Genomic DNA, 23,576 nt, shown 5'->3' on the forward strand with positions numbered 1-23,576 from the left:
CCTCCCCTCCAGCCTCCAAGAAAATGCTGATAAACGATAACCCCTTTGCAGCTGACAAGCGACTACCGAGGGTATTTTTAACACTTTCCGACGAAGGCTGATTATAAGTGAATGCGTTGTAGCGCCCGCGCGCCCGAGATCGCGGCACTCCTCGACCATGAATCATGCCCAGGTGCAGTGGCGCATGAGCTCAGTGAAAAGGAAAACGTGGGTGAGAAGATTGACTGGGAGAGCAGCGGCGGGGAGTTCTTATTTTGTGTGAGATCGCACGGCAATTATTTATTTGCTGCAGGCGCTCGCTTTCATCCACGCCGGTGCGGAGCAGCGCCGTGGACCAGCTCGCGCTTATGCATTTTGCTCTGTCCATCCGATTGAAATGCCGCCCACAGTTTGTACAACAAAACCAAAAAGAAAAGGACCACTAATTAAATACTTCCGAAGATAAAAGCGCGTTACTAATTTGTTGATTATCATAAGGGTAATGAGATCGACTTGTGTAAAACTCACAAAACGACCTCCCCATTACCCATAGGCTGATTATCGTGGTTGCTTAACCAAGTAACTGTGCTCTTGTGCACGCATATGCATGTGCGTGTGTATGTTTTTTCATGTCAGGAGCTCACAAATTCTTGAAAGATCCGGAAAGATGCCCATCGGTGAGCTCCTCCTGCAGGCGAGGCTGTTTGGCTGGGTCATGTAGCCCACATGCCCAGCAGCTGCGTGCCAAACTAGCTTCGGTTTGGCTGGATAGAGGGGGCTTAATAAAAATGGCACGGGCTGGGAGAGATGGACTAATGTGGTACAGAAGAGTGTGGAGCCAAGTGGACTTGTCGAAGACTGTAACCAGCGAAGTCCAGATCAGCCTCGACGGGAGAGATACGTGAAGGACGCTACTGGGCAGTTGGAAGTAGTCACCCATCAGAAACGGCAGATAGCAGAAGAGCGACGCTCACAACAACGAGCGGAGTATCGGGTGGCTAAAACGGAGTAGGTTGGCAGTGGGGAGGGGTGAATCTGCCAGTCATCTCAGTCAGTCAACCCATGGCATCTGGGTCTGTTCCATGACCTCCTGCCAGTGGGCATTTGACACTCCGTGTGGCCTCAAAGCGCACCTAGCCTGGCACAAGCGCCGCGGTGACGTCACGAATGGCAGCTGTTGTTGTTTATTTTTACGCACAAACCTCCCAGTGCAGGACCCTCCAAACAAAGAAAGAAAACAATTGGTGAGCAGATCCCGATTTTTCGGAACGGGTAGCCGATGCCGGAATGGGTTACAGGATAACCGATTGTCCTTTGACAACCCCCTTCTCGGTGGGTGCGGTGCGCGGTGAGCGACCGGGGTGGCTTGCCTGCACTCGTAGCTCGTCGCCAGCCCCGTCTTCCGACCGCAAAAGGAGCACCTCTTTGTCGCCGCCTTCTTCCTCGGATACCAAGTTTTCACCGCGTACATCTCGTCATCTGCCATGCACGAGACGGAGGGGGCGCACGAGACGGAAGGGGCACACGAGGGAGCACACGAGGGGGCACACGAGGGGGCACACGAGGGGGCACACGAGGGGGCACACGAGGGGGCACACGAGGGGGATCGGGGGGACGTTGACGATCTAATAAAGGTACACGGGAGCTTCCACCTTCACACGACGCCCGCGCGTGACGGTGCCCCCATCTACCACGACCCCATCTACCACGACGTGGACAAATGGGGCTACGTGCTGGGGAAGGAGGGGGGGGGATTTGGATGAATATGATCAGAGTTTCTTAAAATCCATGGCCACAGTAGGGTCAGCGCGATTCTAATTCTACATTTCAGGGAAATCCGTGAAAAGTTTGCCTTGGACCAAATCACCGGAAAGCTGCCCTGGCTTCTGCTTGGATGGGCACCGAGCGTGTAAAACGTGGGTGTTTGTAGGACGCTGCAGGCAACATTATGGGCAACAGATGGCAGTGCAGCAAAGTCCATTATTATACTGTACTATCCTCCAACATTTGTGCCTTCCCTGTCATCACGAACCCCGAAGTGACCAACGCGGTAAAGGTAAAAAAAACCCTACGACCCACATGGGGGGAGGGGGGGACCTTAATTCAGTGTCGAACAGAAGGCCGCCGTGCGTGTAAGTGAACAATCGGAGCTCAACGCCACAGATGTAGCCGACATTAAAAAGCCACGCAGGCGGCGATGACGTGAGGCGCCGCGCTGATTTGTAATTTGACACGACGTAGCGCGAGCACATGCGCGCGCAATCACGGCACGCTCCTCGACCGTTAATCACGCCCAGGAGCAGCGACGCATGAGCTCAGTTTGAGGGAAACGTGGGGAGAAGATGCGACTGGGAGGAGAGGAGCAGCAGCAGCAGCGGGTTGTTATTTTTGTGCGAGATTGCAAGGTAATTGATTGATTTAGCTGCAGCCGCGGCTTTTATCCACGCCGGTGAAAAAAGCGGCAGCGCGCAATTCAACGGTCGTGCTGAATCGAGCAATTGCGGCATAAGTACCTCGCATAGAGAGAGGTCTTAAAATTCTATTTGGCCATTCTTGTGCTGATCTCGGTTTGTCGTGTGTGCTCCTATTTCTGTTTGCCTCATTGTTGCACTTTCTTTTATCCTCTTACTGCTTTTTGTCCTCTTCGTGAACCAGATCACTCGAGCGCACGAGACTACCCAAGGTCTCCAAGGTTCTCGCCTGATCAAAACGTCAACTCTGAGACTTGAACTCTGCGGTTGCATTTTGCCGACTCGAATGAGCTTGCGTCTCGCGCACCGTTCCGCCGAATCAGCACTTGCGAGAAACAAACTGCAATTTTCAGCGCGAACATGAAAGCCGCGTCGGGTTTCGGTTAACGGGGGGGGGAGGCGACACCCGGCGGATTTAACACCCAGCGCCCAGAAATCAATCGGCTGCTGATTTAAACGGATTTGACAAACCCAACGTCGACGCCATCACGCGCTCGTAGCTCTTTCCCTGCCATTGGCAGAAAGTGTTTTAGTGCAGGCGAGCGCCAATACGGCAAAGCGATTGCATCGGCTCGCGGGGGTTAAGTGAAATACCTGATTCTTCGGCATGTGGAGAGTAAGGTTCCGAGCAGCGAGCACCATTGAGAGACTGCACACGCACGGAGAGGGGCACGCGGAGACGGCGGTTCACACGGCACGCTCCGGCTAACGCGCCGCAAACCATCTCGGCTTCCTTCGTTCGGCAAACAAATCCCGGGGAATATGAAGCGTCCGTTTGATTTTGTCCATTGCATTTTCACCGACAGCTCGCAATCATGCATTATTAAAATGGCAGCCTTGTTAAAGTATGAAATCGTGAATTATTGAGCGAGGAGGCAAAACGCTACGCGCACCCCTGCGCCACGGGGAACGCACGGAGAAAGCGCGCCGGCTATCTCCGCGCAAATCCCGGCCTCTCCGCTGCATGCCAGGTCGACGGCGCCATCTCTCTCCGACCACAACGGACAACACGTGTCCCCTGTTTACACTGCGTCAGGATTACAACTCCAGACGAAGCCGACGTTGGTAAAGAAGAAGAAAACCTGCAAAACCAAATTTATATGCCCACCATTCCTTCCACATTGACGGTTAAACCGCTGCAGTGTCTGTGATGTAATGTTTCACTCCGTGACGATTATCGCAATGTCCGTTTCCCATAAGTCTGTAATGGTATTTCGCATTTCTATCATGTGTGCTTTGCCATGCTTCCAGTCCGAATAGAGATTACTTACAAAGTTATTTAACTGCAGTCCACTCAACATTAGCCTGCCTCAAGTCTTCTAATCATTGTAACTTTACAAACTGTGATGCTTTTATTACACAGTCATTTGCACAATATTTAAGCAATTGAATTAATTACTACATTCATCCAAGCATACTTAAGTTTTGATGTATTTAGACCTTTAGTGATTGTTTTTGTTATTTCATAAATATCTCGTCAAAACACAAAGAGGTGGCATCAAGGCCAGAGATGTTGATGTCAGGAATGAAAATATGAATAAAAAAGAGCAACAATATTCCGATCATCCTGGACCTTGCATCACACATCGTATCGCCACATTGCGGCTCCCGTACAACTCGGTCAGACAGAGGGGGGTGGGGGAGGTGAGCGGACACGGCCCGCGACCTAGGATCTACGATCCGTCCGGAGGCCCGGCAGGCGTGACACCGTGCGAGCTCACGTAGGATGCGGCCCCGAAGGGACAGGAAGAGACGGACGCCTTCGTCGTTGTCTCAGCCCCGCGGCGGTGCAGCAGGTCGGGCGTCGCGGCTCGAGCCACCGAGCTGCCGTGCGGCAGGTGGCGGTCGCGCGACGACATGCGTCCGAGCAGACGCATGTCTCTGCTGCTGCTTCCACCGCATGATGGCACGGCGCCGGCTGCCGCGGCGTAGTCTCCCTCCGAGCCGCTTCTCGGCCTGCCATGCGCGCCCACCACTTTCTTGCCTGCGCGGTACAAGCGTGGGAGGGAGAGTCACGGTTGTTGGCCCAACCCTGGTCACTGTGGTCACACCCACCCTCACAGCAATCGTCGAGCCTCTCCTGCGCAAACTTTCGTGGCAGCGGAGAGCGACAGGACCCTCTTGAGACTCATTGAAGCTTTCCTGGGTAAAAATGCCTAAATAATAATAAGAATACAAACTAGACTGGAGTTGAGAACTACTGCCCTTGACTGCCTCTCTCAAGCCCGCTGTGTCGGTACAGCTGAGAGACGCGTTGGGAAGACGCCACGCAAATCCACATCGTGTTGTAGCTGTAAGGGCCCCCCCCTCCCCCGTTTAGCTTCAGGCCCAGCCACCTTCGTCTCTCGAGTGCCGATGCCGAATCCCCACAAGGGAGGTGAAAGACCAGTTCAAATATTCGCGACTGATGTTGGCCGTGGTCGGGAAATTCACTCGGGTAGCCGGGTTCGTAGCGCAGTACACTAAACACTCGCACACGCAAGCACACACGCAAGCACACACGCAAGCACACACGCAAGCACACACGCAAGCACACGCACACGCGCAAGCACACGTGCAAGCACACGCACAAGCACACGCACACGCGAGCACACGCACACGCGAGCACACACGCAAGCACACGCACACACGCAAGCACACGCAAGCACACGCAAGCACACACGCGAGCACACACGCGAGCACACACGCGAGCACACACGCGAGCACACACGCGAGCACACACGCGAGCACACACGCGAGCACACACGCAAGCACACACGTAAGCACTGACCGGGTCAGAAATTGAATTTGGGCAGAATTCATCACATTCTAGGGCCACGAGAGGCATGCGGGCCGTCGAACGTCCGACTGCCAATCTCGGGCACCGTTTAGGTGACCGGCGGCGGCCAGGACAGCGACCGCGACGTGAAGTGGGAGCAAATAGCCGTGCAGCGGTGCAATCCGAGGGACGATTTACAGAATAAAGTCTTGCGCTCGCACGAAAGCGCGCGATCAATCGTGCAACTCGGAATATATCATTTGCAATTTCAGCAAGGTATTCGTTGCTTGGGTTGCAGAGAGACAAGAGGAGGAAATACGCCAATTGGAAAAGGCACGCAGGTTGAATAAGAGAATTTTAACCGTCAAGAAAAGTCCGCGGGAGCGGGCGTGGACATGTCGCGATGGCCGGCGGGAAAGAATACGGACGGTGGCGGCCAGAGGAGGGAACGGGTTCGGGAAAACGTCCTCTGTGGAAACCGAGCGATGAATTCCGCTCCGTTGCAGGTCACGGGGAGCGTTCGTTAACATCGCAGGTCCGCGAGAGACGATGACGGCTTGGCGAGGGGCCTTCACCCAGCGGTGCATTGACTGCGGCCGACGATAACGACGGACGAATCATATCTGCTTTTCTTATTTTGTTTGCTGGCCCCCGATCGTAACAATCCCTTCAATCGCCGTGATGCAATTTAAGGCTGAGTCACCACATGCAAGGCGTCACGCCATGTGTGACGCAGCGCGTGACGCAGCGCGGTCTCTCACAATCTCACGACTCGGCAATCCATTTAGCGCATGCACACAAACACACTTGCACCTGTCATGGGAATGTGGAGTTTCCACCCACTGGCTCAAGGCAGTAAAACGGAGGCGGGAGCACTGCCTCAATGCTCATTTTGAGTAAGGAAGCCAATCATTTACTCTGGGAGGAAAATTGGAACACCTGCAGTAACTCATAATTAAAGGCGGCAATTCAAACGGAAGATAAAAGGGTGTGGGGGGGGGGGATTTGCATAAAATTGTTGAAGGAAACACGTGGGGGACATCGGTGGCTCGTTCCGAGGAAGGTGAAGCAGCGTCGCACAGCACAACTACTTCGGAAGAGCCATCCAAGGGCAAGGTTCGCTGCAGGGTGGAGCAGCACCGGGCTGGTGAGCGTTAATAACCAGCGAAACGACATTTACCTTCGCAAACCTTCCCCGCAAGGCCCCGTGCGCCCCCCCCCCCCCAATGCCCCCACCCCCGGCACCGCTGGCAACTGGACATTAGCGTTCCATGTGGCAACCCTCCCCCTTCCATGACGGTGAGGGAGGAATTGATTGGATCCTTATCTCATTCCTGCCGCCCGTCTCATTCCCTCTGCTTTGTTTCTTCCGACGAGACCTTAAATCATCTGATTGGTTGGCAAAAAAATCGACAAGCAAACGCATGCACGACTCAATGCGCATGCCGTGAACGTCGCAGCGGATTTTTAGTCGCTGAATCGTGACACGTGGACTAGGGTGGTTAAACAATAAATCGGATGGGATAGGGATTATGAAAGGCAGCAATCGGTCATCGAATCCAGTGGAATACGAGCAGGGAACGGTTGGAATAGCCACACTTTACCCCACCCTACACGACCTGTCGTTTGACTTCCCGCGGTTGAACCCAATTACACTGCTGGGTGAAGGGGGGGGAGGGGGAGAGATTTGCCCAGCCCGGGGGGTTGAACCAAGCCAGCGACCTCTGGGTCGAACCCAATTTTAACCACCCTAACACAGAAACGCAAGGCGAATGGAACCATATTGATTATAATAAGAATCAATTCTTAAGCTTATTATTATGAGTTGTGCAAAATGAATGCTAATGTTACGCATATCAATTTTTTGGTAAACGTTTCATGTCCACGTGATGCATCTATGGAGAGCCGTCTGCGTGCACACGAGCTGCTGCACAGCAGCCGCTGGACCGTTGAAACGTGACGATGGCTTGGGGAGGGGCCTTCGCCCCGGCAGCGAGTTCACCGAGGCCGACGATATCGACGACGCCGGGCTCCCGTTACATTCCTCAAATAACAACACTGCGCGACGAGGCCGACATGAGCGACTATGGGCACATTGCACGAGAGAGGCGGTTCAGAAGAGACAAGAAAGGTTCGACCCCCCCCCCCACTTTTTCAGAGACGCGCGGCGTGGAACTCACCTGCCGACACCACCCTGCTCGGGTTGCCGGCTCCGCCAAAGTTTTTCTGAAAGGCACCGGGGCACATCGGCATAGGCAGCTGGAACCTTTTCACCTGCGCCGGCGGGCGCAGGTTGCTCGCCCCCAGGGGGGATAGGCGGCCCGAGGCCGTCGGGGGGCAGCCTCGCGGCGCGGCGGCGCGGGGACGGCACCAGCAGCGGCTTGAGGAGCGGCACGGGCGGCGCGCCACGCCCCCCGGCAAACGGCGCGGTCCGAGCCGCCCCGCTCTTGGCGGCCCTCGGAGGCTCCCCCGCCGACCGCTTCAGCCTCTTGAGGGTCTTCGTCGACTCGGAGAGGTCGTCGTCGCTGGAGCCGACGCGGCCGCCTTTCAGCTGCCTGGTGGGGCCATGCGAGGCCCGCAAGCCGCTCTGCGCCCCCACGACGTGCTCCCACTTCGTGTCGAGCATTGCGTTGTCGAGGTCGCTGCCCTCCCCTGGGATCATCAGCCGTTCCAGAGCCTGGACGGTTTTGGCGACTTCCGCTTTGTACGCAGACTCTCTGCGCTCCGCGGCACGGGCGGCCGTAGCCGCCACCGCCGCCGTGGAGATGTTCAAGCTGTCCATTTCGTCGGCGAGTTCCGAGAGCTCCTCCGTCGCGACGAGGTGTTCCGGCGCGGCGTCGGCGTTCACCGCGGCCACGTCCTTCTCACCGCTCGGCGGGATGCAGAATGCCGAGGGGCCCAACCCCGGCAGAGCGCCGCCAACGTCGAGTTTAGGAAAAAGCGAGTACGCGGGCCAAATGTCGGCCGCAGAGAGCGCGTAGGAGCCAGCGACATGCGAGCTGTTGAACAGACTGCCCCCTGCTTCGTGCATCAGCAAGTGAGTCCCGGACGCCAAGTCCTCGTGAGTCGAACCCAGGGTTCCGTCAGAAGGCGGCACTGCCGGTGCACCGCCGGCGGCGCCCGCCTCGCCTCTGCCCGGCACGGCCACACCCTCCAGAACGTCTGCCCCCATGGACAAGCTGCCACTGGTGGCGTCACGCAAGCCCTCGGAATGGACAATCGCGTCATAGGCATCACCCGTCAAGGCGTTGGCCGCAAAGTTTCGGCCGCCGAAGAGGTTTGGGATGGCGGGGAGAGGGCTGAACGTGGACATGAAGTCGGCGTGGCTTTTGGTGATAGCGGCCTTCTGATGGTCGGTAATCGGGGCGTGTGCATGCTGCCCGCCGGGCATCTGCCCAACTGCTGGGTGGAAACTGCTAGCAAACACGCCGGTGGTGAGCAGGCTGGTCGACACGTACGGGAGACCCACCGGCGCGGCGGTAAACCTGCCGTCGGCATAGTGGGCGCAGAACGATAACGGGTTTATCAAGGGGACCGGCGGTGGCCCCGTGCGCGAAGACCCGCGCGATGGTGCCGTGGTGACCGGGCTGCCCGGGAGATGCGGCGATGCCGGCGGTTGCTGGGAGCTCTCGGCGTTTATGCCGTGGATCGGCTCGTCGCATTGCGGGAAGGCACGCAGACGGTGACGGGAGTAGCGGGTGGTGAGATCTTCATACAAGTCCTCGGACGACGGAGGCTGCGGCTGCGGCTGCGGCTGCGGCTTGGGAATGTCTTTCTTGGGCTGCAAACACAACCACAGATTTTTTTTTTATAACTCCTCCGTTACAATGAGGGTTGTTAAATGAAAGCCGTAAACTTGTTTCAAAATCAATAACCAGTTCAGAAAGCCAGGAACCTTTAAGCGATCAGAGTGTAAGTGTATTCAGGAATGCACCGATTGGCACGTGCAAACGTATAAACCAGACTGCCACCTAGGCCTCGGCAAGGCAAGGTAAAAGGTAAAAAGCAACGAGCCTACCTTTACCCTACCTTTTACCCTTACCCATACAAATTACCCAATTGCAGGGTAATTACTGGGGTACTACACATGAAAAAGGTTTATAACGGTAAATGCTAGGTACAGCGCTTTATACATATAGAATACTTTCGACGATTCCAATTTTACACGCTTTCTTTGAACTCACTCTGTCTGTTGTTGTTGTCGTTATTGTTGTTGTTGTTGTCGTATCCTCAAATCTTGCAACTCAATTTTAACCCGCTTCCCAATGTGTTATCGACTGCAAACTTGGTATACTTATGTTATACTGATGACAATACTATATTCTATTATAAAAAATGGAAAACATATATTTTAAAACATTATTTTTATGTTATGTTTCTGCTTGGGTCTAATTGTCCACGCTCAACTGACGTTGGCTGTCAATCACCACGGTCCCTTACGTTGTGGCAAGCTTCGGGGCCACTTCCTGGAGTCGTGGAGTTCTGCCATTACGAATACGGTACATTTCATAAAAGTGTGTTTTTAAATTTCAAAAATTAAAATATGACTTATTAAATGGAGGCCAAGGACTGCGCCACGGAGCTTTTAGCGGTAAACAAGGTACCGTATTTACCGGGTAATACTTCGCGCTACTTTTACCTTATCGGGTAATTCTTCCGAGCTACCTTTACCCTACCCTTTACCTTATCCCTTGGGCATGTCGACACATTTACCCTTTACCCGGTAAAAATGGTAAATTACCTTACCTTGCCGAGGCCTACTGCCACCCCAGAAGATGGAATTCTGGATTGTCTTGTGCATTCACCATTACGGCATGAAAGCTCCCTTCCCCCATACATTGACTTGGTTTATAGCGAGACACCTCATTTCACACCAGAAACCGGGAATGGCGAGCGGGCGACACGAGCATATATATTACACCGACACACGACGACCAGATCACAGCTGGAGAACAGATCCATCTCCCATCAGTGCATCTGTTTTCATTAAATGTGCCGTCCGGTTCCGTTCACTGTTGTGTAACGTTGTTGAAAATAAGACAGATTAGAAATACTTTTGAAGAAAGCATGTGCCATTCTAAACAAACGACCAGATAGCGACGCAACGACAGTGCCGACCGCGCGAGAGGAAAGTGTCCACGACCTGCTTGGCGAGGCTCATGTTGTTGCGGAGCACGTTCATCCTGGTCATGGTGAGTGCGTTCTCCTGCAGCTGCTCCACCGAGGGTGACTCCTCGGCATCCTCCTCCTCCTCCTCCGCGTAGAGATTGTACATCGAGCCGCCACTGCACAGCGCGCACATAGGGAAGTGCAGCGGCGCACGCACGCGCACACACACACATACATACACACGAGGCTCAGATCTCCCACGTAGCCTCAATGGACTGCCGGGGTTGTTATCAAGCGCCTGTCAGTGACGACGTGGCTCACGAGGTGGTAGTGGTCTGGCCAGTACTACGCCGGCCACCTTGTTTCCCCAGTGCCGAGGTTTGACACGCTGCACCAGATACTCATTTCAGGCAAAGTTGACCAACGAGAGGGCCCAGGATCAGTTTTGATATGTCACCGATGCTGGCTGCAAGTGAGAATTAAACACGTTGCCGGGTTCGTAGGACAGTGTGTTAACCGCCGTGCAGCCGCTATCTTACGCACGCAAATCCCCGTATACACACACACACACAAAAAACATGCCCATATAGCCTTAGCAGACTGAAAGGGGAAGTGCTGTTAGCGAGCACCTATGAAGGCCGGAACGGCACACGAGGGGGTGGGTGGCCAGCACCACGCCCGACCGCCTTTGTCTTTTCAGTGGCGATGTTTACACACCGCACCAGGTACTCATTTGAGGCTAAGTCGACCTAGGGGAGACCCAGGGCCGGTTCAGATAATCGTCACGGGTGTTGGCCGTGAACGGGAATTGAACCCGGGTTACCGGGTTCATAGCGCAGCGCGCTAACTGCTACACTATCGCTCCCCACCATACCACACACATGAACAGACATTTGACTTGTTGATGAATTCTATTAACGAGTGATTAGCTGTGATTATTTAGTATTCCTATTATTACGCTTGGAAAGCTTCATTAGAGACGAAAGATAACTTATCAGGAGGGCCTTTCTGAGCTATCACAGTGAGGGGGCTTACGATTTATCTGTGCGTTTCCCAATCAAGTAAGGTTTTCAAATTTGGCAAATTTCAACCTCGGTGTCAGCGCACAATGTCCAAACTATGCTTCGAGAGACGTCCGGGCACCATCATCGTCCACTTCAAAGCAGAAAGTGCAAATGTTACGGTTAATAACACTCCAAGCAGTATTCACCGGGGAGGGCCTGCAGGGTTCGAACCGCGATCCTCTGTAACAAGCATCGATTAGCACTACAGCTGGGCCATGGCATCGCATATTCTATTTGTGCTGATAATGCTCAAAATATGAATTTGTAACCAATTTTCATTTAACCGTGCAAGGCTCTTTGTGAGAAGTGGCCAAACGCACGTCTCGAAATATGGAGGGAAAAATAGGAGGACCTGCAGAAAAATCCACACTGCCACGGGGGAGAACATGCAAACTCCAAATGTACAGGCGTCAATGTTTGGGATCGCACCCACGTCCTCCTGTATACCAGGCGAGGCAGTTAACATCTCGCCACCGAACCGTGCCAACCAAACGATGCCACGCGCTCTCTGCGCATTTCTCCGCAGCGATGGAATCTGTTGGTGCGCAGCGGCCAGACTTCGGCGTCGCAAGGTCGTGGCAGATGGCGACGGCGTAGGGAGGCCTCTATCCACATCTTGACCGGTGACAACTCGCGGAAAAAAACCGTGACACCGCAGCTAGACAAGATTCAGCCCCTTGTCGCTGGAAGCCCCGCTAAGCGGCCGTCCACGAGGTTGCGACTATGCTTCAGCACGCTTGTCAGCCAGAGCGCCAAAGGCAAGAGAGGGCGTGTAATATAACACAAACAATTAAATTTACGGAATCGCCTCGGCAGTGGTGCACATGCAGAACAAACAAATAACGCTAAGTTGATCGCAAACATTGCCCGACCAAAAATAAAACATCACAAGACTTGCGTTTTGGGCAGTATAGCACTATTACAGGTTTGAATTACTTTTTCAACTTGTGCCATGGAATGAAAGTAGCAATGAGCGTTGTTTCCGTCAATGTTTTTGGAGATTTATTCAGCTGTCTGGAAACCACTTTGCTCTGGCACAGAACAAATATTTGTATTTTATTAAATTTATCCTGTGCTTAAGGACTCCGTGAGCCCTCTACGTCATGTTGTTATTGTGTTTGTGCAGTTGTAGCAAGTACACACACACGACATTCACAACTTGCGATTGTGTAATCCACACACCACGACGGTTATGCAACCAAAAAAGGTTCCCGCGGTATTGAAAGGATGAGCTGGAACAAAGAATTATATCGCAAATCCACCGCAAATAACAGGTCTCGTAACAGGCCAACGGAAGCCTGCCATTTTCATGTCAAATGGCAGCGAATCGCGAAGAGGCGAGTCAAACTTTTACCTACGGCAAATACAGGCTCCACCGCGCGTCGCATGATATCACCGTACCGAGTACGGGCAAAAGGTTCAGCAACACTTTGTAAGATTACTTTGACTTCACCGTAATGAGTTTTAGATTACCCTAAAGTAGACTGTTTCCAGACAGGGTTGATATTGGACGGTAAATACACCGTCCCGTGTGACGGTTAATTTATCATTCTTAATTAGGAGCGCTGAAAGCCAACCACGGTGTATAAAGCAAGGTTCTCTCTCTCCGCCTGACCGCACAAGAGCAAGAATAATAAGTTGGGAATTAAATACGGCTATTTGCTTGTTTATTTATTTTCAGCTACAATATGCAGCTGCTGGGGAGAACTGTGGTGCAGCGGTTAACAGACTACGTTGTGAACTCGGCCCCGCAATTCACTAACCCAAACGACGGACCCGCGGCCTCCGATCAGCATGGTTGGCTATGTACGGTGCGAAAGAAATTCAACGTACATATGTAGATATACGTCAAACGACCAGGAGTGGATTGACAAAGGGCTGTGAAGAGATCAAGGCGTCACCATTAACCTGGGGAGGAGATTGTTGGCTGGAGCGAGAGACCGGGAGTAACAACTCCTCCGCTGGTGCTATGGGTGCCAGTGATCCACTCAAGATGCATCTGCCTTGAATAATAAACAAATTAACCAGGCTCGCCTGCCGTGGGCGGGAATGTCAAAAGTGCTGTGAATTATCATTATTTATTATTTCCAGCAGCAGCTGCTGTTGTCAGGTCTTGGCTCACGGCTTGAGCAAGACTGTGACCGAGGAATAGTCATTGTAACTTACAATGAAGCAACGGGCGTAGATCCTGCCAAGCGAAGCAGCGCCACTATTAAGGAACGCTCACAACTTCAATCACGCCATCTGCGTCACATCGCAAGAAAGACGGCTCCATCCGCAACTCTCGCAGCAGACAGCGCAATACCCACAATAATAGCCATCTCCATTCACGGGAGGGGCATATCCCTCCGCAAGACATGCAAAGCATACTCGCATCACACCAAAACAAAATGTTCCATTGTCAGAGCGGGAATCGAGCCAAATTTAAGTAAAAAACTGGAACTTATTGATGTTAATTTTTATCTTCTGCAGTCACTCCTGACCAGGCTGAGGCCATCAACTCATCACGGGTGGCTGAACCCAGATTCAGACCCAGGATCTCAGCGGTGCCAGGCTCAATTTGCCAATTCAGCAGCAGCCTCCGTTCAGTCACCCGGCCACCTCCAGCATCACTCCTAACGGCACCTCAGGCTTGACCAGAGCGCGCGGGCCCAAAGAGGAGTGCCCGTGCCATCACGCTCACGGCAAACGTGATCGGGCGACGACACGGATCGGTAGCACGACAGAAAATGCGCGCAAGCCACCAAAGGTGCCATCGGGTGTTGCTTAGATGCGTCGTGCCCACGCCCCCTGTGTAAGCGTAGCATCATGGCCAGTGGTCAGTCATGTCTTGAGCGGATCGCACTTCACCACAATCGCCCTTTCATTTGCGAGCAGTAAAACGTGCACACTTTTGCCAGTGACTTTGCAAGCGTGCTCAAGATGGCTCGAGCCAGATCCCAGACACCCGTGAGCTACACGGTTTTTGAGCCACAGGCCCAAAGCACAAATAAGCGAGCAACAAACAGTGCTTTTGAAGGTACAAGAGATAAGAGTTCATTAATTTCTTAAATTAAGAAACGTTATGAGAAAATGGGAAAAGAGAAAATGGGAAAAAGATGATAGGAGGGAATTCCCATGTGGAGCAGTGAGGTAAGAAGCAGAAAGAAAAGTGGTGACCTTATGCCGGTATTTAAATCTATTCATGGCTTTGCCCCACCTTGCCTCGTCTCGTTTCATGTCTCCTCCCGCCCGCTCCGCTCTCAATCCCTCCTACTCCTCACCGTTCCCCCACTCTCTTTGCGCACAATTACCGTTTCCGCTCCGTTCCCCTACTTGCCCCCTTACACTGGAACAAACTTCCCCGCCGCATGAAGCAACGAGCACGCTCCCTGTCGAGTCTCCGCTCCTGCCTCAAGACCCACACCGCTACTCCCTGGCCCATCCTTCCCTCCATCCCTAGGTACCCACCGTAATTACAGTACCCACCAACTGCCCTCCCTATAACCCCATCCCTATTCACCGCATCACTACCCTAATTGTACAACTCATAACCCTTGTCAAGCGCCTTGGATCAAAGTGCTATATAAATATAAGATAAGACCTGCAGTGTGGTAACTCGGTGTGTGAGAGAGTGGGTGAGTGAGCCGTTTGTTGTGACCTGCAGTGTCGTGAGTGAACACAGCCTGGCAGACTGAGTTCTCAGTATAGGAAGCAGAATGAAGGAATAAAGTTGAAACGAACAGTAACTATGGTAGTCACAATATAAGTGTGATAGGGATGCGGTGAGCGAGTGACTCGAGTGAATCAGGATCGATAATCAATCCGACTGCTTCACTTGGAATTATATCCAGTGCAGTAATGTAGCAACTGGATGCTCCACCGCAGATATGAAAACATTCCAACTAACAGGCCAGGTACATCAACTGTGAGGGAGTGGTCCCGCTATCGGAAGGCTGCGAGTTCAAATCCTGGTTGGGAGTCAACTCGGACCATCATTCCTTCCAGGGTCGATAAAAGCATTACCACTTTGCAGGCAAGTCAACAGTGGTTGTCCTGTGGATGAACTCGCCTCCATCACAGCAGTGTGGAATTTCCACCACAAGCTCAGGCTTGCACACAAGAGATAATGCCCCTTTAAATCAAAGTGAAATCACTTTGACTTTCATTCCACCTTTGGCCGAGTTCGTGCTTTGTCTCGGGGAAATGATCGTTGGGAATTAAACAAGGCTCTGGCACGGAAAGGAAAACCGAATCATCTCCATCGCTACGGCGGCTGGCAGCAGCTCATCCTCGCTGCCGGGAGCCACCGTCACCAAACTAATTTTTGCACACACACATACGTGCACCTTGCAGGGACACAGACCCCGCCCCCCCGTGTTGCTGCAGCAAACGTTGATGCAAATCGCCGCGCGGCGATCGAGCTGCCTTGTCCGGTGGGTTTATATAATAAGGACGCCGGCGAGCCCTGCGTGGGGAGCCACCGAGTCTCCATCGCGCTCAACCGACCGTTGGAGCGGCTTGAAACGTGCACGACGCACACGGCCAGCTAATGGGCTGGCGAGAGACTTGGACTGAGCGGAGGAGGCCGCTTAATAAAACATGCCGCTTTGAACGGCTTCTGCACGCTCATCTCATCCATGAGTAATGCTCGCTGGCACTGCGCTGTGTGCGTGCGTCGATAATGAATGTAACGCCAACTCGCCGCAATATCTGAACCCGCCATCCAATGTAACATATCGGAACACTAATTGTTTTGTAATTATTCCCAATGAGACTATTAAGCGCATATCAAAGAGTCTGCTCGATAGAACAAATTGTCCGTGCGCACGGCAGACAAAAACTATTCTGAAGATAAATGACATTCATCTCGCATTCACCTCAAAGCAAGTGCAGAATGATTAAAAAAATCCTTTTTAGATTATTTTTGATTCACATCTGCTTAAAAATTTCATTGATTTTGGGGTAGTGAGAAACAATATTAGACAGGTTAATGAAACATTTAAATGGCACTCCAAGCACAGCAATGAGCTACCACAGCGGTGTAAAGGTGAGCACGCCAAATTTGGTCCTGCATGGCAGTTGAAACAATGTGGGAAGTTTCTTAAACCTCCCCGCTTCTGCCCACAAAGCAGCACATTATCGATCCACCAAAATTAGCCGATCGGCAGGTACGTGGAAGAGTAGGCGATTGCCCTCCAGAGTTTATTCAGGCGGAAGCCCATTAGCCAGCAGTGACATGGGCAAGCAATTGCAGGACTGCATCTCTACCTTTTGACTGCAAAGCGAGAGCAAAGGCTGTTTGTGCGTTTGCTCCAGCCATTAAGTGCACTCGTTACCTACGTTCAACTGGAAGTGGTTACCAGTTCCTGACTTTCAGAACTGGTAACCAATTCTAAAATCGGTAACCGGATGTCGTTCAACAACCCTACCTCTTACCAAGTGTGGAATTGGATAGAGGATTTCTGCAGTCAGCTTCAACATCCAGCCTGCTGCAGACTCGCGCATGCTGCGCTGAGCACCAGGGGGTCCTGGATATAATTCAGCCATACGGTAAATACAGTAACTAAGTACCCTCACCTGGTACTTAGGAGGTCATGGGTTCAATCCCCACCTTGATGCCTGTATATTTGGAGTCTGCACGTCTCTCTCCCCGTGGTTTTCCCTCCACATTTAGAATCACATGCGTTTAAAGCATTTGGCTGCTATAAATTCCCACGTGAGAAGCCACTTCGTTGAGATATCCTTTATGGCCAGGTGGCTTCTGAGAAAAAGCTCTATAGCTCAGTGGGCCTTACCGAGTAAAATAAACATAGTTTCATGGAATAGGCTGTATTAAAACATTGGCAGTGGGAACCATGTGGATAAATGCGATAATGAACGGTCGGGAACGCCTTCATGAATATATTTATTCCTAATAATTACACTTGTTTACCAGGAAAGCCTCGCTGAGGGGGGTGATGTTGCTACGTGTAATCCCAACTGAGTAGCTGTCAGGTAACTTTTGAGCATTGGGATGTTTGGCCAATTCCAATTATATTATATTTTGGCTTTTTTAAAATATATTGAAAAAAAACTGGAGAACCTTGCGGAAACCCACGAAGAACAGGAGGATAATTAATAACTACATGCAGAGAGATGTCTGTGTCGAGAATTAAGTCCAGGAACTTCATGCTATGAGGCACAAGTGTGACCACTGTGCCACCCTGACACCATAAATAAAAAATGGATCACAGTAATCGTGCCCTATAAAATACCCTGTAAAAATGAAGCATATGCCCTATATATAAAAAAGTATTTTACTGGGAACCAGAGATTGACGAAGGAGTTGACAGTTTCATAGGGTTGAACGATTGCAACATCAAGAATTAACGTGTTCGTCGCATTCCGTTTTTCAAAATTTACTTGGAATGGTATTTCCCAAACAATTACGTGATGTAAATTTCCCAATTTGCTTGACATTAAATCTTTGGATCAAAGAGTGACCTTTTGGCAGTGGGATTAACAGCAGAGATTCCTATCGACCCTGCTCTTTCTGACGATTCACTCGGCACGCATCCCGAGGCCCGGCATTTTGGAAGACCAACGTTCACGATGCAATGAGCACCGAGTACTGCCACCGTGCCACGGCGATGAAATAACCATGGCCCCCCATGCGATAGTCGCGAATCTATTTGAAAAAAACCAAACCGACCGCAGTCATGAGTCAACTAGTTGTACTCTTGGACGCGATGCACGAGGAAGGTCCGACAAGGTCCAGAAATCCACAGGCCTCACTACAAACATAAACCTACAGTTGATCATCGATTATCCAGCATGCAATTATCCGGCTTTCAACATTATCCGGCGGTCCCGGGGCGATCCAGTGAAAACCGGCAAAAACGCTCCAAAGGCTGTACCAGTCCGGCGATCGGCACCATGTGCGTGACAAAAAAAGTAGGTATACTTGATTTTAGTGTAAAATATTATACACAGGACATTACAAACAACTTCAACAATGCAAATACTGCACATATATACATTTTTCGTGAATAACTACAGTAATAAAAAAAAACTCTTATAATTCCATCCGGCGAAAAGTGCGTGTAATTCGGCATTCACCGAAGCACGGGTTTAAAGGCTGCATCAGTCTGGAGATTGTCAAACACATGTTGTTAAAACAAGAACTAGTGCTTATCATTACCCCATGCAGAGTCTTCGAGATTGGAGTGTTAAGTACTGTAGGGTAAATACAGTAACTTTTTACAGAAACCTTTTCACTTTTGCCTCTTTGTATGTTTATTTATCCCATTTTCACACAGTCAACAAATTAAAAACACAAAAATGCCTATACACAACACCTAAAAAGAATCTTATATAAAAATGTGCAAAAATAAGAGATTTTTTTTTGCATGTGATTATCTGTCGTTTTTGAAAATCCAGCACCCCCTTTCCCCCATGCCCCGAAGCTGCCGAATAATCGATGTTCTACCTTTCTTCTGTCATTCGGTCGTGTAAAAAACTCTGGAAGCAATCACGCAAAGGTTCACTCGCAAAGGTCACAATGTTGCACGTGTGCTTCAAAGGGAATCCACATGCATTGAACTTCAGAGAAGCTCTCTGCTTGCCCGGGGGGGGGGGGGGTGGTGGGAGACTTCGTCTTTTAAAAACAATACAATCCTTTCTCGGAGGATAATTCGGGCATAGCTCATCCAATAAAAACATAACCTTTCGAAAGTCTCTGGAGCCCAAAGGAGTAGAAGTGGTAACGGCAAGGCATGCAGTGCCACCTGCTGGCGTTTAACTGGAAATGCTGCACACACGTTTCGGTACCGCGAGGCCAAAGAAAGATTACACGGCAGGCTAAATATGAATTGCCTTCAAACAACGCAAAAAATCTATGGAATTGTTACGCTTAGGGATTAAGCGTCCGATATCGTCAGATCTCGGAAGCAAAGCCAGTTTGTGCCTCGACAGCGATTGGGACGGGTAATTAACGTGCACGCCAGGCTATCACTGCGAGCTGTGGATTCGTGCCACCTAACTTGGTGGCAATAGCAATAACACATCACACGATGTGACCTTAACACGACCTCCTGCAAGCTGTCAATAAAGCCAAGTGCAATCTATTTCAGAGGAACACAATCAAATGGCAATTAAACTTCCAGGCGTGTTGGCACACGCTTGCAGCCCTGTGCTCGGGAGACTTGTCAAACTCAGCTGGCATCAATGTGGCCTCGATGTGGCAGTACAGCAAGTGGGCATATTTTTAATATTTGCCATAAACACTGAGTGCCGGCTCGAAGGCCCAAACTGTTGAACGGCCAGCAAAAAGTAATAAATCATAATTAAATAAATTGAAGGAACACGATAAAAAATATTGACTAAATTGAAACTTTGCTGTTTAGAAGCACCACGTCACAATTCACAATGGCACGGCGATCGCCCAGCAGGTAACGCACACCACTGCCCCGGCAAGCACACACGTACACACGTGCACACACACACGCACCTGAGCGATTCGGAGAGCGGTGTGAGCGTGCCGTCGCCGCGCTCCAGCACGCGGAAGAAGTTCAGCTGGTCTCCCTCCCGGAACACGAGCAGCGTCACCTGCTTGTTCGCCGGCAACTTGTCCAGGATCTCCTCGCGGTTCTCCTCCATGTACTCAGCCATCTCGCGCACCGCCGGGTCCTCCACCGCCACTGCGCCATACACGCGGCCGTCATTATCACTGAAGGTGTGCCGAGACTCGCACCCCCCAGTGGCCGTCCACCATAGGCGATTTACGTGTTGTGAAGAATAGCCGGTGCCTGAAACGTCGCCTATTATAGTTTTTTTTTTGCTACTGTGCGACAACTGCGAGATATAGAAGAGGTTGGAAAGTGTTGGTGAAGAGGTGTGCGACAACTGCGAGATATGGAAGAGGTTGGAAAGTGTTGGTGAAGAGGTGTGCGACAACTGCGAGATATAGAAGAGGTTGGAAAGTGTTGGTGAAGAGGTGTGCGACAACTGCGAGATATAGAAGAGGTTGGAAAGTGTTGGTGAAGAGGTGTGCGACAACTGCGAGATATGGAAGAGGTTGGAAAGTGTTGGTGAAGAGGTGTGGGTGGTGGCATAAATAGCTTAGGTCATGATGACATCTTGAATCCAGCACGGATGCAATTGTGGCACCGAGGATGGCCTGCTCTAATTGTAATTCCCAAGAGTAGTGTGAAAAAAAACGAATAAACTAAATCATCCATGAGCCCAAATAAAAATGAAATAAAAAACATAAAACTCACCACCTCTATCACTAGCAAATGTGTAAGAGAGCTCTGCAAGTGACATCTTGGACTCATTTACAGCAGTAGAGCTTGTTTAACATCCAGTCATGGTTAAACTAACACCGCCTCATTGTTAGGCAATGTATTTTTGGTGATACCATCGCTGTGTAAAGACAGTGACCAATTACAAAAAAAGATAGACTGTTTGCAATGTTGAACAAGTACAAACAAGGCCCTCCTAGCTTTGTCATTAACACCACCATATACTACGTGACCAAGTCAGCCAGGATCTGCCTGATCTCATCACGTTTGAAACCTGGAGAGTGCTTGTACAATGAATCTTAAAATTGGCTGCAAAAACTTATGTGTTAAGCAACTCAGCACATTCCAACATAAAAAAAATATATCAGTTCCTACTGGCCACGTTTATTTCAACCCAGATAATGTGGGTGCCTCCGCACATATATTACGCTGCAGCTGCAGGCGCCAACCACTAGCCCCGCCTCGCAGAGCGAGCGCCGGATTAGCGGTGAGCGCCACCCCCCCCCCCCCCCCGGGCTTGGCACGGCAACAAGCGACAAGGTCTGCTGCCCTCGGCTCGGCATTTCTGTGCTCACTGACCTTTGCGCGTGTTGATAGGTCCTCCCCTCATGGCTAGTACCAGCTTGATGGTGCAGCCATGCGTAATGCTAGGAACACACGGAGGAAAAGCGCGAAGTCATTTTACCAACACATCGGACCAAATCCCGGCACCCCCTCCCTCGCCCCGAGCCACTGAGCAGCAGGAGGGCGGCCAGCACTGTCAACAGATTTACTGCTGGCGTTTGTAAACAAGGTCCCCAAGCAAGGTTAGAGGGGCAGGGAGCCATAATCCACAGCATAGCCACGGGGATTTACACTTTAGCCTCAGAGTGTCAGAGTTAACACATCATCAGTTTACACAAGGAATTTAAAAATATATGCGATGCATTATGTATGGTCAAACAAACCACTGTGGTGAAGTATGCTTAAACAAACGTCCATGACCAATATGGCATTGGGATGTCTTTGATCGCCAAAGCGTTGAAAAATATTGTTATGATTAATCATATCAGGTAACAAGGCCCTGTACGCCCGATGACAACTTGTTTGTGTGCAAGGTGGACACAAACCCAAGCACCTGACACAATTCATTATTTTGCTGGACATCTGTGAATAAAGAGCTTCATAAGTCATCGGATTCCTCCAGTATAAATAAAAATTCTGATTCCGATTGAGATGTGACACCTGCTTTTTAAAATGTACAGTGCACAACTAAAAAAATCTTAGAAGGTTTGTTGTCAATCCACTGCTGGATGAGAACCTCCCTATGGCAGCGTACTGCCCTCTACTGTTCACGAATATTACACGGTAATACATATTTATTCAGTAATAACACTGTAACAATTGTATTTTGTTCCTGGATAGTAAGTGTTATTTCCTAACTGCTTATGCCTCAAAAGTACAGAAAATGGCTATTATTCCCCACAAATTTTGCTTTTGTGACCAGGACAGTGATATTTTGAATTGTACTTACTTTCAATGAGAAAACGGGTGAATATGTCTTTTCGTTCACATAAAGTCAGAAAACAACATATTAATCAAAATTTACATGTATTTATACTAATGTAATACAAAAATTACTACAAAAGATTTAGACACCAAGGCGCACTACCACAGGCGGGACTGGCCACAACGGACTGAGTTCTCTGTGGGGAGGAACAACGTCAAGTGGGAGCCACTGGTGGACCCCCGGAAGGTGCTGATGCTACCACTGCACATCAAATTGGGCCTTATGAAACAATTTGTCAGAGCTGTAGATAAGGATTCGGCAGCCTTCAAGTACCTTAAAGATTTCTTCCCTAAGCTGTCTGAGGCAAAGGTCAAAACCAGTGTTTTCGTCAGACCACAGATAAAGAAGATCCTGGAGTAGAATGAATTCCCCAAGAAGCTCACTTGTAAGGAGAAAGCGGCTTGGAACAGCTTTGTCGAAGTGGCTCGTGGCTTCCTCGGCAATCACAAGGCCGAAAACTACGTGGAGCTGGTTGAGACTCTGGTGAAGAACTACGGCACAATGGGCTACAGGATGTCCCTCAAAGTCCATATCCTTGATGCTCATCTTGATAAATTCAAGGAGAACATGGGAGTGTACTCGAAGAAGCAAGGCGAGCGCTTCTATCAGGATATACTGGACTTTGAATGCCGCTACCAAGGACAGTATCACGAGAACATGATGGGAGACTACATTTGGGGGCTGATTCGTGAAAGTGATTTACAGTATAATCGTAAATCTCGAAAAATTACTCACTTCTAAATATTTTGTAGTCATTTTTAATTACTTTAGCATAAATACACGTACATTTTCATACATATGTTGTTTTTTCTGATTTGAACGATAATATACAAATTCGCCCGTTTTCTCATTGAAAATAGGTACATTTCCAAATATCACTGTCCTGGTCACAAAAGCAAAGTTTGCGGGAAATAATAGCCATTTTCTGTAGTTTTGAGGCATAAGCAATTAGGAAATAACACTTACTACCCAGGAACAAAACGTGTTTTTGTTAGTGTTATTAGATGTGATTGGCAATGGCACTCCATGTAAAACATGGGACCAATTTAAATTTAACTTAAAAAGCCGAATGATAAAAAGCTAATTTGTATAGAACCATTAATACACAGAACTGTATTATACAAATCCTTTGTATACAATTAATAATTATTGGGATTTTTAATAAACATATTGAAAACGAAGTTTATATGAATCTTAATTTGACTATTACAAAATATTTTACGCTGGTTCCATGAAACTTCTTAACATTAAATTGTTTATATTTTAACTCTGCTTCGTGTATTTCATTTATTTTAAGTAGGCTTTACATTAAAGCCGGGGGGGGGGGGCATTAGTAACTCAGTCGTTAGCGCACTGCACTATTAATCAGAGTTCAATTCCAGC

The 23,576-nt window shown here is 50.1% G+C and overlaps 1 protein-coding gene across 1 annotated transcript in view; it reads right to left on the reverse strand.

Moving 5' to 3' along the window:
- Positions 1-23,576, reverse strand: part of LOC133354556 (uncharacterized) — a 32,889-nt gene that overhangs the window by 6,205 nt on the left and 3,108 nt on the right. Inside the window, 8 exon segments of the mRNA XM_061571480.1 lie at positions 1,350-1,458; positions 3,045-3,099; positions 4,172-4,252; positions 4,254-4,434; positions 7,389-8,989; positions 10,352-10,493; positions 19,852-20,041; positions 21,224-21,291. Of these exon segments, the coding sequence (XP_061427464.1) occupies positions 1,350-1,458; positions 3,045-3,099; positions 4,172-4,252; positions 4,254-4,434; positions 7,389-8,989; positions 10,352-10,493; positions 19,852-20,041; positions 21,224-21,291 (2,427 nt within the window).

This window comes from Lethenteron reissneri, chromosome 47 (genome assembly GCF_015708825.2).
Source record: "Lethenteron reissneri isolate LAM-NWPU_2019-01 chromosome 47, ASM1570882v1, whole genome shotgun sequence".
NCBI classification, from domain to species: Eukaryota; Metazoa; Chordata; class Hyperoartia; order Petromyzontiformes; family Petromyzontidae; genus Lethenteron; species Lethenteron reissneri.